Here is a 14,388-nt window from a genome sequence, read left to right as displayed (position 1 = left end):
TTTAAGATGAATCCGTTGGGTTTCTGTAAAATGTATCACCCAGCCCATCACAAGGCTGTAAAAATCGTTTGAGTGGAAAAGGTGACAGAAGAAAAGCACAGCAAGGACAGTCTGATGATTCCAGTTAATCCTGATGGCCTGGTCCAGAAGGACAGGTCTGTGTCCTGTGAGGGGAAGCAGAGTTGGAAAGAAATGGAATTCCAGCCCTGCCAATCCTGATGGACTCATGCAAAGACGTCCAGTGCTCCACAGCTCCCCGGGGCCCCGCAGCGTTCGTATTCCACGGGGGGATCTGTCTGTCCTTCTGGCATCAGCTGGGGATTAGCTGCTGAAAAACAAAGGCTGAGATTCCTTGTGGCAGCAGCGTGGGTCATTCTTGGCGTGGTGGGATGAGGGGAAGTGCCTGGCAGCTGCTGCTCTCTTTCATCTCTTCTCCCAACTCTTTTTGATCGTTTTCTGCTGCGAAGCTTTGGGTTTGTGTTTATAAGTGAAGAGAGGATGCAACCCTGCTTACCTCAGATAGCTTTTCCCAGGAGCAGCAATTCCCAGGCAGTGATTCCCAGGCAGTCTCGTGCTTTTGAGGCCGTAATGGGTTTAGGAAATTCGTAGAATGTTCACAGTCAAACGGCTTTTAACCACCTATGGATGGAGTGAAATTTGGCAGATGACAGAGGAACCTCACGTTTTATTTCTGAAGTCTAAATGGCTTGTCAGCCGTGGAGAGCCCCTTGAATTTATGAGATCTGAATGTTGGGGTTTGGGGTTTTTTTTGTGTGTGTTTTTTTTTTTCACATGGAACCCAGCAGAGTCTCTGACGGAAACTGTTGACCCTTCTTTGTGCTGTTCCTTTACTGTCTCGTCAAACATCTGGAAAACAGCATGTTTGCAGTCGTTTCACAACATAATTTTGCATTTACATCATGTGTTATCTGGTAAAAGTTCTCTTGTTTTTTCAAGGGGGGGGGGAAATAAAAAAAAAAAAATAAGGGGGCAGAGAGAAATCATCAAGTCGAAGGCTGCCGCGAGGTCAAGTGGTGACGGTGGGCGCTGCCCGCACCGAACATGTGTCGAGCTCCGAAAAGCTGAGGCAGTTCCCAAAAATTTGGTAACCATTAGAGTACTTCCTAAGTCAGTTCCGGACATCAGGCCCGGGCTGGAGGGGGAAGGGGCAGGGATTGAGCCTGGCAGCCGAGGAGGCCGAGCTGCACATCACGCAAGGCCCAGCGAGACAGGAAAGGGCTGTTTGGGGAGAGGATCAGGAGCTCAGCAGAGGAGCTGTGAACTCTCCCCGCGACCCGGGGCAGGGAGCGCCGCCCGAGCCACCTGAGGGCTCGGGGATAAGAAAGGAAATTAAAGGATCATTTAAGTGGAGTGGGACCAGACAACTTAAATGACGATTTTCATCTCGGAGAGGGGAACGCTGGAGCATATTGAATTCTTTGAAGTAGCGGAACGCGGCTGATGGAGAGAATATTTTTGTTACATTCCACACTCTGGTTTAGCAGCTCCTCCAATATAACCCATCTCTAACTCTCCTAAGCCACCTATTTGTAGCACTCAAAAGTGCTATGGACTTTAGAGCAGAGTTTAGTCTAAAGCTGTAGACTTTAGAGCAGAGTTTATCAACTGAATACTCTGATCTTAGCTACCTAGATAACTTCTAAAATTCAAATGAGTATTAATCAGTAAGCATGACGAGCAGATTATTTACTTGTATTTTGATTCCATAGTAAATATTTTTATGTTGCTCACGGTAACCCCTGTAATTGTAATAAACCTGAGTATGAGCCTCAGACTCTCCAGAAGTTCACGATGAGTTCATAGCAAAGGTTGTCTCTTCTTGCTTCCCCTCTCTTCAGGGTCAAACCTTTGGGCAGGAGCTGCTCCATCCCAGTGCTGCTCTCTGCTGCTTTGGGAGTAGTTTGGCAGAGGTCAGGCACGAGGTCCTGCCACTCCAGGTCCTGAGGAAGCTTCTTAATACCCTGATAGAGACCCTCTGCTAATGGGGCACTTGCAAAGAGGCAAAATCTGCTGCTGCTAAAGCACAGGACCTTCATCCTGTCTTAATTTAAGTCAGTGCTAAACCCAGAATCCAAAACTACTGGTGGCTGAGTCTCAGAAGCTGACTTGACTATGGCTGTACCTCCCACTGGGGAAATACCAGTGAAGCACATGCTAGACCTCAAAATTTGGGCTGTGTAGAAGCATTTTCACGTGCCTTCCTTCACCTCCCAGCTCGAACTGAATCCATTCTGCAGTTTATATGGTCCAAAGCTTCAAGGAAAAGGAAGCAGGCAACAGTAAATAGCTCTGGTTTGTTGGTTTAGGATGGTAAAAGGTTTTCCTACAGTAATGCTGAATTTCAGTGCTGGAATCACCTTGCTGAGGGATGTGATTCCTGGGACCTTCCTGAGCTTTGGAAGTAGTAACAGTGGAAGATTCTTCCTTTCCTGGGATCTTTCCATGTATGGCCAGAATCTTTATCTCCCTGGGCCAGGTTTCCAGGTACCATAGAGATGAGTCTTAACAGGGGGGGAAAAAAAAACCTGTGGCTGGCTGCAATTGTGGTTTTGGAAAAGCTTGCTCTGGGATTTTTGTGTAACAGCTGTTGGATGGGAGGATGCTTAGGTTGCTAATTTGGGTGCCAGCGCTCCATAGGGTTATTTCAGTGGTACTGGCTCCCACTGTGGGGAAAGGCAGGAGGGCCTGGGTGTGCATTCAGCTTTTTTCTGTGATGTGTTTGGCAAGAACTGGTGCAGACTTGGGAATTTGGACGATTTTAAGGAATAATAACAACTGCAGAAGCATTAATTGTTTCTGCAGTTGGAGGATCAGGCAGTAGTTTTAAAGGGATCACATGCAGGGAGATGGGCCTGAGCACAGACAACCTGTGCAGATATTTTCCTTTTGAGATGATATCTGTTTGGTTGTGTTTATAAATAACCTTTGAAAACAGGAGAAATGGACAAAATACTTTCTTCCTCCATTGCAGTGATACAGGAGGTGTCTTGGGAATGTGTTATCTTCTATCCGTTTCCCTTTCCTCCTCCTCTCCAGTTTCATTGTACGCTGATTTTTTTTTCCCCTCTACAAATTGCAGGACAGCAGCACGAGGTGTCCATTACCAAGTTTGTTTCCCTGAATGCTTTCTAGCAGGAGGCACAAGTGCAATACACTGAATTAGTGGAACCAAGCTCAAGGGTGAGAGCACAGCCCCTCTTTATCAATAAAGTCCCTTTATCCAGCGAGAACAATCCGCGTGCGAGAGGCTTTTAAATAATATCTCCGAGTGCGAGTCCTGCTGAGCCTGGAAGGTAGAGATGGTTCACTGGGTTGTTATTTTGATGTAGGCCGCTCTTCCTCGAGGCCACCGAGCCTTCAGGTTCCTCCAAGCCTTTAGTGGTCTGCACTCCTCTGTTATTCTTTCCCTGAGAGTGCTGATTAGTGACTTGCGGTGTGGACGCTGATTTATCGCAGCCGAGAGCTGCCCCTTGGGGGCTGAGCAGAAACACTCACGAAGGAGCCCTGATTAAAAAGAGTGGTAATGAAGACAAATGTTTCGGAGGGAGTCAAGAGCAAACCAGGCCTTGGCATTCCCACTGCTCCTCTGAGCTTTTGGAGAGGAGGTAACAGTGGCCAAAGGAAATATTTCCCCCTTGTTGTTTATTTCTCATGGCACTGGAAAAATTTTTCTTTTCCTCCTGGGTGTTCTAACTCTCACTTGTTAACTGCTTTTCATGCAGGGTTGCAATTAACCCTTGGCAGATACTTACCATGTTCCCTTTATATTCACTCTATACATAAAGAAGTTTTTATGTTTTGACCTGTTAACCATTTTAAGATTCTTTAAACTTGACAGTTTCATCTAATTTCTCACGTCATTAAATCGTACTTTATTTTCCAACAGTCCATTCACAGGAGGTTTGGTGTTTGTTTGATATCTTTAATCATCTTTTTTTCCTCACTGCCCTTTTTAATAAGGAAAAAAGAAGGACAAAAAGTAATTCTCACAACCAGGTTTTAAATCACAGAGAGGTCAGAAAGTTCCTATCTCGTGTTGGATGTGTAACCAGAGACAGATCTCAAAAGCACGTTGGTAGGGTCTGGATGGTCTGACACTTGTATTAACTAAGAATTCAAAACACAGATAAATGAATGGTTTCACCCTATTGTAGTTTTGGATTGTTTTTTTTTTTCATTCTGTGGGTTTTTCATTTTTAAAGATCACCTCTTCCAGATGTTAGAGAGGACAGTCCCAGCACAGCCCCCCAGATACTCCACTGCTGCCAGCACAGCGTGGCCTCTTCATCCCTTCTTTCTGTGCTTAATTATCCAAGGCAACAGGCAAAACTGAAAGGAAAGTGCTGTTGGGAAACTGTGCTGTGATCCCGTGTCCCAGAGAGGTAAATCTGATGCCCAGCCCAGAGATGGGCACACTGGTGAATGTGGGCACTGCTCCTGTGCCATCCTGGCAGTCCCTGTTCCCCTCCTTTGGGAATGAAGTGGAGACTTCCTGAGCAGTGAGAATTTCTGGATGGCCCTTTGCATTCAGTGAGAATTTCAGGGTATTTTCCAAATGTTAATTAACTTTCTCATGAGATTTTAGCTCATGCTTTGCTTTAGAACAACATTCTGACCTATCATGCAGGAAGGTTCTTCTTCCTAAAATAGTGTGATAAAGAAACAGTTCATCCTAGAGAAAAGCAGGGAGCAGGGTTTTCTCTGATTGACTGGCCTCGTTCATGATGCACCCAAAAGGTCAAAGACTGTTTTGAGAAAGTATTTTAAAGGATGGGTCTGTGTTTTCTCTCTGTCTGGGAAGCTACTTACAACTTCCATAGTAGTTCTTGCAGCATTAAATAAACTTACTGTACATCTAAGGCAGCTATTTAATCAGTCTTACACTGATTCTAATTCTAATACTTCCAAAGTATTAGAATTCTAAACATTGTCCAGCATTAGGTTTGAAAAAGAAAACAAAAATTAAGGTTCCTTAATATCATTTTGTCAAAGTGAATTATTTTGTGTGGTAGTGCCATGGAATGAAGCAGCGTTGGGGACCCTGCACTTCATGGTGGGTGAAAGGTTGTGATTTGGTGGCAGGTTTTTAAACTTCTCTTTAAACTTTTTTAATCACTCAGCTACTTTGAAAATCCAGGTGAACTGGCTGAGGAGTCTCAAAGGCTTGTGAAATTTTAGAAGTGGCTTTTGGAAGTTATATTTTTTGGAAGGTGCCACTTGGGTTTTAGTTCCATGTGAGCTACTCTGGGTTTACTCCACAATTGCCCAGGATTCAGGAAAGGCTGATTAGTTGTTTCTAAGTGAAAAGTCATGTGAGTTTTTTTATTTTGATGTGAGAAATGGAGTGTACAGGGGAGCTCCATCTCGTTAGTAACAGTGCCTGGGCCATTAAGAGATCACAGAAACTGGTGGAAGCTCGGTGGCACCAGCCTTTGTCTCTGAGCCACTGCACTGGTCCAAATTTTGGAAATTTTTAGGCTTAAATCTGATTAACTTGTGGGTGTTGGAGAGCTAGTTTGAGGCTGGCATTGCTGCACTAGTCAGCTTGCATCACCATCAGCTGCCCACTAATTATCAGGAAATTTATAGCTGCATTAGGTAAATGTCACTTCACTGCAGTGGCCTGGAATAAGAGCGTTTTCTGCTCTGAATTAGCACCATGGGCACGTCTCAGTGAGGGGCTACCCAAGCAAGAGAAGGGCTTGATTTATGCACAGGCATATCAGGGTTTTAAGAAAGGGTAGCTGAGAGATGTTGTGTTGCTTTTTTGAACCGTGACATCTCCCCCGCCGTAAATGTGTGTTTGTTTATTCATTAGGGTGTAATCACATGGAGAGTGTTTAAAAAGAATTTGCTAATTCCAGAGTGGGGCTGCATTCAGCACAGTGAGGTTCTGGATGTGCACGAGCTTCAGAGGGATAATCCAGAGCAAGGACAGCTTGGTCTGTGTTCCTTTTGGTGACATTCAGTGTCAGGCAATGTGATACTCCTGGAAATCTAAACAACTGTTCTCCAGTGTTGCAGAATTAAATAATATCCCCTGGATTCTTATTTCTGAGTAGAGCAGTAGCCTCTTGGACTGGGATTTTGGGCACATAGTCTTCTAAGCACCAAGTCAAGTTGTCCATTCTGAAGCACAAACCTCCCTTGGAAAAAGCTGAAGGGTCTCACAACCCTAAAGGGCTCAAGAGAAAAGATACCTCAACATTAAAAATACATATATACATAAAAAACCCCACCTTCATTCTTAATGCACTGGAATTAAGGTCCCCAACTCTTCCCAAAAGACCAGTGTAGAATTCATGGTCCATCAGAATGATGCCAGAGCATCTGAAGAGTTGCCACTATGAATTCTTCATAAATACCAGGGTGAGCGATGGCTGCTCTTCTGTGAGTGACATCTCAGCAGTTCCAACACACTGGAAAAAGAGAAGACAACTTCTGGCTAAATTCTAGACAAACTTACCCTCTACATCTGTTTTAAGGGACTGAATGGCTTCAGCGGTCCTCTTGCATTTTTCTACCATCAAATCAAATAATCCATTTCTGAAAATTCGCTTTCTAAATAAAATCGCATGTGCTTGAGCTGGGCCTGGTGAAAATTTTTTCAGATAACTTCCAAAGTGATGATTTTTTAGAAAACTATATAAAGAGAATCTTTGAACTTTCCTTTTCAGTGTTGTTTGCTTGCCCACTTTATAATAAATAACATGCAAGTGGAGAGAAGAGCCTGGATTTATGGTTATTTCATAGTGGTTTGAGATGTCCTCCCAAAACACTTCTTTAGCTCTGTCTCACAAATCATGGAATCATTGCATGTTTCCTGTTGGGTTTAGACACCCTCCCAAAACACTTCCTTAGTGATGTGTCCTTTCACAAATCTTAGAATCACAGAATTGTTAAGGCTGGAAGAGACCTTTAAGACAACCAAGTCCAACCCAGGGGCACCACCACCTTCACCACTAGACCGTGTCCTCCAGTGCCACATCCACACAGTTTTTGAACAATTCCGTGGATGGTGACTCCACCACTTCCCTGGGCAACCTGTTCTAATGCTTCACAACTCTTTCTATGAAAAAAAAATTTCTGAATGTCTAATCTACATCTTCCCTGGCAAAAAAAAAAAAAAAACCCACAAAAATTGGAGGCAAAGCATCACTTCTTTCTGCTCCGTGCCCCAGTGCACCTTCTGGATTTCTGGATATTCATGGATGCAGGAGAGGCACCCACCACCCACTGCTGTGCCACAGGAGAGTCACTGGAGTTAATCAGGGAGCAGAAGAGGTTGAAAGAAAGTCGCTGTCCAGTATTAAGCACTTTGGCTTCCCTTCTGTTTTCACTCTTTGCTGCTTTTATGGTTCAAAGTGCTGCAGATCAGACAAAGCCTTTGGATGCTGCATTCAGGAGGCCTTTCTTCTGCGTCAGTAACACGAGCACTGGCACAGCCCAACCAACCACTTACTTCAAAAGGCTCTTTTTATTAGATAAGAGCAGATACTTACACACCAGCGTCAGAGGAATATCATTTTTACAAAAGACAATTCTGCCTGCAGCTCTGTTTCAAGGTTGTATTGAAGTTGCTTCTCTTTGTTCTTCATAAGATGCAAACACCCCCCCACCCCCCCCTTCTACCAGACCTCCCAGTTCCAGCATGTGAGGGAAGGGTTGAAATTCTGGAAGTAAATTCAGCCCTAAACAGGTTTAGTGCAGGCATTAAACCTGTCCTGGGAGAGAGGACTTCATCTCTTCCCCCTGCACAGTTCACGGTGTCGAGTTCATCCCAGCACATCCAGCAGGGAAACAGGGATTGCTTTGGGGTTTATGGATCGTGTGTCTCGGTGTTTAATCACCCTGTCTGATGGGAGGGATGATTGTTTTACCTGGGAATTTTGAATTTGACTCGGATGGAGCAAGATCAAGCCATAAAAGCAGACCTCAGTCAGCTGGGCTGTGAGCAGGGTTATGTTAATGTACCAAACACTGTTCTGGTGCTCCATGAATCCAACTCTGACTTGCTCCAAAAAGCAGCTGGGGGGGGAAACTCTGTTCTCCCCTGCAAGGCTGCATTTAACTCCTTATACCTGACAACTTAGTTTTCATAATGGAGTTTTCTTTGATTTACCATTGTACCAGTCAGATGTTAAGGGTTGTAAGAATTAAATATGAATCTTCTGTTTCTCTGCTCATTAGTGCCTGACTAATCAAAGTTTTACCTAAGGACCATGTGCAAAAGAAGTCTGTTTTTTTTCCTGGCTGGAGAAGTGCTTTGTTTGTGGCTGAGTTGAAATTCCACTGTTGTAAACAGGGATCTTCAGTCCTATCCATCCCAAATACTTGGGAGTTTTTGCTGAAGGTGTTATTTCACCATTTAAACCCAGTGTTTGAAAGGGCCTTGAAGCCTTTACATGAGAAAAGAGCTGAAATAAACCCTACAATGGTCTGGGTTGGAAGGGACTTTAAATCTCATCCAGTGCCACCCCCTGCCATGGACAGGGACACCTTCCACAATCCCAGGTTGCTCCAAGCCCTGTGCAACTTGCCCTGTACAGTAAATACATTATTTATTATTTAGTAGATAAACTGCCCTTATCTGTTCAGTAAATAGGAACCATTCAGACAATTTGTGCCCAACAAAGTCTAAATTGCTTCTCTGAATGCTGATAGGTCTCCCCCACAACTTGACAAAAGGAATTGTGTAAATCCTACAGCCTTTGCAATAAGCTGACAGGGTTTGGATCAGTGCCTTCAGCATCAGCTGATGTTTTAGGGCCTTGCTTTGGCCATTAGCAGTATAGGTTGTGAGAAGATAAGTTTTTAATCTCTCCCTCATATTTTATAGTGTATTTGGGATTCGTGGTGATACTAAGCTTTGGGGGAAAATGGTCAGCAAAGCAGATTCATTGACCAAATTTACCATTCCTGGGCACTAGCAATGACCTGTCCAAGGATGACTTTTCCCTCGTGGTTCTCCCTCCCTGTAGCTCTGAACTTGGCCCATCTGAGGGCTGCATTCAGATTCTTTTCCAAGAGATACCATTCCCTGCTCCAGAAGTTAAAACATTCCTGAGATGGCAAATGGCTTGGAAGGTTTGCTTCCAAAGATGCCCAATTACTGCGAGTATTTATAGCCCTCGTGGTAAATGCCTGTCTCCAGGGAAACAGGGAAGTGCTGGGAGAGGGAGATGTGGCTCCTGTGTGGATATGGGAAGGGACCAAGCCTTGGAGCCCCTTCATCCCGGAGTTCTGGGGGCTGGTTAATATTTTGTGAGCTGGGCAGGTTGCTTTTCTGGAGTGCAGGAGTGTGTTGCACAGGGCCCTGTGACAGTGCAGGGTTTCTCATCTGCAATAGTAAATTAATAAACAGCCAGACTGTTCTGGCATCAAACTTTTATACTTGTGCTTTTCTATAAGAAATGACCTTATATAATTAGGTACATTACAGTCATATGAATTTATAATAAATATATAGATACGGCGGGGCACTGGATACTGCATGACGTGAAATCTTGTTATGTTCTAATTTGGGAGGGTTCTGACAAACACTGGCTGGGTAAAAGACACGTTTTCCTCTAAATTTAACCTGATTGATCATTTTGCAAATGTGTTATTGCTTTGATGCAAATAGAATTCCAGAATGGATGAACTAACTCCTCATGCACCACAAAGGCAGTTTTGATGGTGCTGATTTATTGCTGCCTTTTACCATGTTTCCTGCCGAGCTGCTTGGAATTAAACATGGTGCTTTAAAAAGACTTCGTACAGTGATCCCAGAACATACATAATTTTGAGCAACTTTACTGACAATTGCTTTTTTATGGGCCTTGATGGAAGCAAATGACAATCTTCACGTTCCCTGGAGGAGCGTCTGTCTCTGCAGACAGAGACACTGTCGTGGTTTTATTCAGGATCTAAGCACAACCTCCCAGTTTGGGACTAGTCAGGAAGGTTGAGGTGTGGAGCAAGGATGTGGCACCTGTCCCTTGGGAGGGCTGGTGACATTGGAGTCTGTCTTAGACCATTTGTGTTGGATTTGATGGGATCCTCAGGACTTAGCTGGGGTGCTGCTGAGTGGAGCTCCCAGTATCCTTCCTCCCCCTGCCAGCTCTTAAATCCTCATTAATCAGTTGCCAACATGAAAGGAAGACACTTGTGTTTGGACAAAGTTTTGGGTGCTGTTGAGCGAGCCAGCAAAGAGGGAACCAACCCTTCCCCAAGTGTCCCAGCCTCCCTTGTTCCTCAGGCTGGTGCTGGAGCAGTTCCTGCTCCACACGACAGCTCGTTGAATGCAAATAATGAATGTTAATCCAGCCTCATTGTTCCAGGGTCAAACACCAAGAAAAAAGAGCTCAGTCAGGGTGACAGTGTGGTAAATCGTGTTTGTTTGCTTTGTGCATTAGGTTGGGCTCTGCCTCTCTTTTTCCAGCCATCGTTTCAGCGTGTGCTTTTCATTCCCTGCTCGAGTGTGTGTCGGGAGCAGCATTCCAGCTGGGTTCACTCTTCCTCCCGAGGTGAGGACTTTTGTCCTCTATTTGTTGTTATGCAATATTGTGCTGCCTTCGGTGATGAAGAAGGGGGGGGAAAAAATTGTCTGCCAATAGGACTGTGATATTTGGATGATTTATCTCATTCCTCTTCTGAGTAACCTAACTTTGACATTATTCGTGAACTCCGAGCCTTGCTTGCGTTGTTCTTGCTAGTAGAAAACATAGCAAGGATGTAGTGGGTAATTGAACCCAGATGCACCGAAGGCTGCTCAGCCAGACTGTTATTTTAGCCTACACTAGTAGGTTTTTAATACGAGTTTGACCTTACTTTGAAACATTCTCAAAATACCATACTTTAATATCAATTTATACCCTCCTGCTTCAAGACAGGGCAGAGTCGTTCACAAAAGTAATGAAACACTTTCTACCTGTTAATGCAGGAGATACAGAGGGAGTTTGGGAGTTAATTTATGTATCTGAGGGACAAGCTTTACATGCTGCCTGTCTAATTGGAGCCTTATCGTGTGCCTGGGGTTGGGATCATGACCATCAGGGAAAGCGGATCCCTCGGCTTTCCCAGTGCCACAGGGGTGTGCCTGGGCGCTGGGCAGGCAGGTTTTAGGTGCTCACTGATAGGAAGATTTACCCACAGTCCATGTCAGAGAGTTTAACAGCCACGGTACAAATTCATCTGAGTTATTTGTAACGGGAGGGAAACGTTTCGTGCCCGCGTTGCGCGAGGTTAAGCTGCGTTAAACGGCTTAGAAATGCATTCCTGATTTAAAAAAAAAGGAAAAAAAACAACCAAAAACAACCAACCAAACCAACCCAGAACGTTTCTCTGCCAGAATGGTAGTTGGATTTTGACATATATGTAATGTACTTTCCATATCCATGGTGTTTTCCTAAAGGAGGAGCTGCTAATGGCAGGACGGAGTGGAGCCGTGGTTCCCTCCTCAATACAGGCTTTGTCAGGAGCAACTGAGCACAAAAAAACTGATGTATAATTAAATTTCCTGTGAAGATAGCATACCTTTTTCTGCTTAAACAGAACTGGGTTTCATTCATTATTGCTCCTCTCAGGTGGAACTGAGGTTGCTGCCTTTCTGACGTGTCCGAATAGTTATTCTTTAATAAAGAATAATAAAGGAATTAAAGTTTTGTGGTTGTACATCAACGGCTTGAAGTAAAGTAACACCGAAACAAGATTTTGTGGTAGATGTGGAAGTTAAATACTTAACTTGATTAATTTTTTTCAATTTCACTCTAATTTGGGGTTAATTCTTGTAGCTGCTCGTGGTGAAACAGAGAAGGGATATTTAAGGGCTATTGAAAGCGAGTGGGTTGGAGTTATTTTAAATTATTCTCGAGGTATTGCTGTGCCCCCTCGGTGTCATTCAGCTGACGTGGTGCTGCCTTTCCTTCCCAGCCCTGGTCCAGTGCTTGGTGTAAAAAGCGAAGCTTTAATCGGAGCGATGGTGGCAAACGGCTTTAAACCTGTTTGGCTCTGGGCACTGCAGCTTAAAACACAGAGAGCAAGAAATTAAAAATGGGTTAGTGTTTTTCTTTCTGTTCTCTTATCAGAAATGTTCACTCAGACTATAACAACTGTTAGAACAAGATAACAACTTCAGGCCAGCTGTCAAATGTTTACCATTATCAAACCTCTCCCTGGGGTAAGATGCGACTTTGGCTCGCCTCACCGGCAGTAATTTAATTTTTCCTTCGTTCTGACTCGGAAATGGCAGCATTTTTCAAAGCTTCCTCCCACTGATGGCTGAAATTTTCCTTGTGAAATGATTTCCACCAGTCTTGAATCTTTCTTGCTTCTGCCGTCTTCACCTTTCCTGATGGTTCTGCAACTCATCACCAGCTATGCGAACTGACAGTTCACATCCTGGGGCAGCAGCCGGGGCTGGCCTGCAGAAAGGAGCAGCCTGACCAAATTTACGCTCACAAGATCTCTTAATTCACAAAAGCATTTGCTCTAGTTCCTGCTCTCTGCTGCAGGGGCTTTTTGGGGGGGGGAGCAGGAGCGGTCGGAGGGGAGAGAGGCACTCTTCACACTCTGCTGAGTACACAGCCTTCCGAGATGGAAAACAGACGGAAAGAGACATTTCCAGCCATCTTGCTGATCTGTGCAGGGGTTCACTGAACTGTGCAACATAGCACCAGACCCATGTATCATTTAATGTGCTAATTTCTTCTTTCTTTCATTCCTTTTTTTTTTTTTTTGACTGAAGCGGTTTCTCATTTTGTTGACAAGCATATTAAAATTAAAAGTGGAAACAGTTAAAAGAGAACCTAAAATGTAAACTCAATACCCACTGGTTCCTTCCTCCTTTGACATTGGAGCTACAGAGAGATCTGCTTAGTTTTGAAAAGCCTCTGACAAATGAGAATAGTCAGAATAAGTTTTCTATTTGGTCTGAACTGCACGGAACATCGGGATTATTTTTTTTCCTGCCTCACAAGCTGAAACACGTGCCATATGCTTGCCCAAATGCTTCCCCTTCTTGCACTGCAAGACAGATACGAAACTTTTGTTCCACTCTTTCCCTAGACAAGGATTTTGTTCCTTCTCCCACCCAGGGCAATTTGCAGCCAGAGAAAATGATGCTTCCACCAGCCCGGCCGGGTGTGCTCACTCCTTACCCAAAAGTCATTCAAACACCTTTTTTTGGGGGGTGTTTTTTGGCTCTCCAAAGAATACCCCATTTTACATTTTTGTGATTTACTTTGGAGAGGAAAAAAAAAAAGTGCTGCAATCCCAGGATGTAAATGTGTGGGGGAAACAACATTCTGAGTAACCCGATCGCACTCCTGTAGTATTTGCTTTGGTACTTTCCTATCATTGACTGTCCAGTTGCTTAAGGAGCAGCTGCAGGGTCTGGTAAATTAATATATGTTGTAGTCAAAAGTTTAGACAGAAGGAAAAGTTAACTTTGGTTTGTACTGACACAGCTCCTGATCCCACTAACTGGTATTCTAATTGAAGGTGGAGGAATTTAATTTTTTTTTTTTAGCTCTTTTTATGTGCAAAGTAGTCCTTTCTCTCAATGATGGTGGGGTTTTAAAGAATAAATATATATATTTTTTTTTTCTAATGGCTTCTCATGTCCTCAGCATTAACTCTACTTGTATGCTCTGTTTTTGGAGCTTTTGGGCATTGTGAGAAATATATGAGAGATTTGCAAACAGGGGCAAGGAGAGGTCAGATGTATCATATCCATGGATTCCAGCAAGCAGAGACCCTGCCTTAGAAATGTGAATTAATAGGAGAGCTTCCTTCTGCACAGACTTGGAGGAGCACAAACTGGTGGTGACTGGTCGAGGTATTTTGTCATCTTAATAAACTGACAAAATGGAAAAATAAACACCAATCTTATCAGTCTGCATTTTTTTATTTTTTTTTTTGGAAGGGATGAAAGTGTTTGAAGAAAAAATCATAAAGGAATCCATGGTAGCTCAAGGAGGTTAAACTCAACAGTTGTTTCCTTTGAAGTGTATGACCACGAGGTTAATTGCCAAAACTGCTTGTGGAAAAGGTGGTAACAATTTAACAAGACTGTACAACTGCAGCGACTCAGATGAATATCAGGTGTTTGCAGACAGGCTTGCTTGGGGTTTGGGGTTGAGTTTTTGTTTCTTTTTTTTTTTTTCCCTTTTGCCTAACAGGAAAAGGGGAGAAAAAACCAGAATGAGAACCAGGGGAGCGAGAGGGAGAAGAAAAGCCCGACTAAACAGCCAATAATTCCTTGTTTGCTTTGCCAATGAGGCTGTAATTGGGCGGGAGGTCAATGGGAGCCCGTGGATTGGCGGCTCCGTTCCTCGGGACGCGCCGTCGGTGGAGCTTTCCCGGCCCTTCTTTAGGCTCAGATTT

The 14,388-nt window shown here is 44.0% G+C and overlaps 1 protein-coding gene across 11 annotated transcripts in view; it reads left to right on the top strand.

Moving 5' to 3' along the window:
• BCAS3 (BCAS3, microtubule associated cell migration factor) overlaps positions 1 to 14,388 on the top strand; it is a 317,160-nt gene that overhangs the window by 155,949 nt on the left and 146,823 nt on the right. Inside the window, exon 24 of one of the 11 annotated variants that reach the window (XM_027660203.1) lies at positions 11,935 to 11,972. The exons of 9 other annotated variants lie outside the window; for them this stretch is intronic. In XM_027660203.1, coding sequence (XP_027516004.1) covers positions 11,935 to 11,957 — 23 coding nt within the window. In that variant the 3' untranslated portion in view covers positions 11,958 to 11,972. Of the gene's footprint in view, positions 1 to 3,100; positions 3,185 to 11,934; positions 11,973 to 14,388 lie in introns of those variants that run through there. One more of the 11 variants, XM_027660200.1, reaches the window with a different exon arrangement.

The sequence above is a fragment of the Corapipo altera genome, unplaced genomic scaffold (genome assembly GCF_003945725.1).
Source record: "Corapipo altera isolate COAL_440 unplaced genomic scaffold, ASM394572v1 271, whole genome shotgun sequence".
Lineage (NCBI taxonomy): Eukaryota > Metazoa > Chordata > Aves > Passeriformes > Pipridae > Corapipo > Corapipo altera.
The sequence above is the reverse complement of the archived record's forward strand: the minus strand, read 5'-3'. Positions and strand labels throughout refer to the sequence as shown.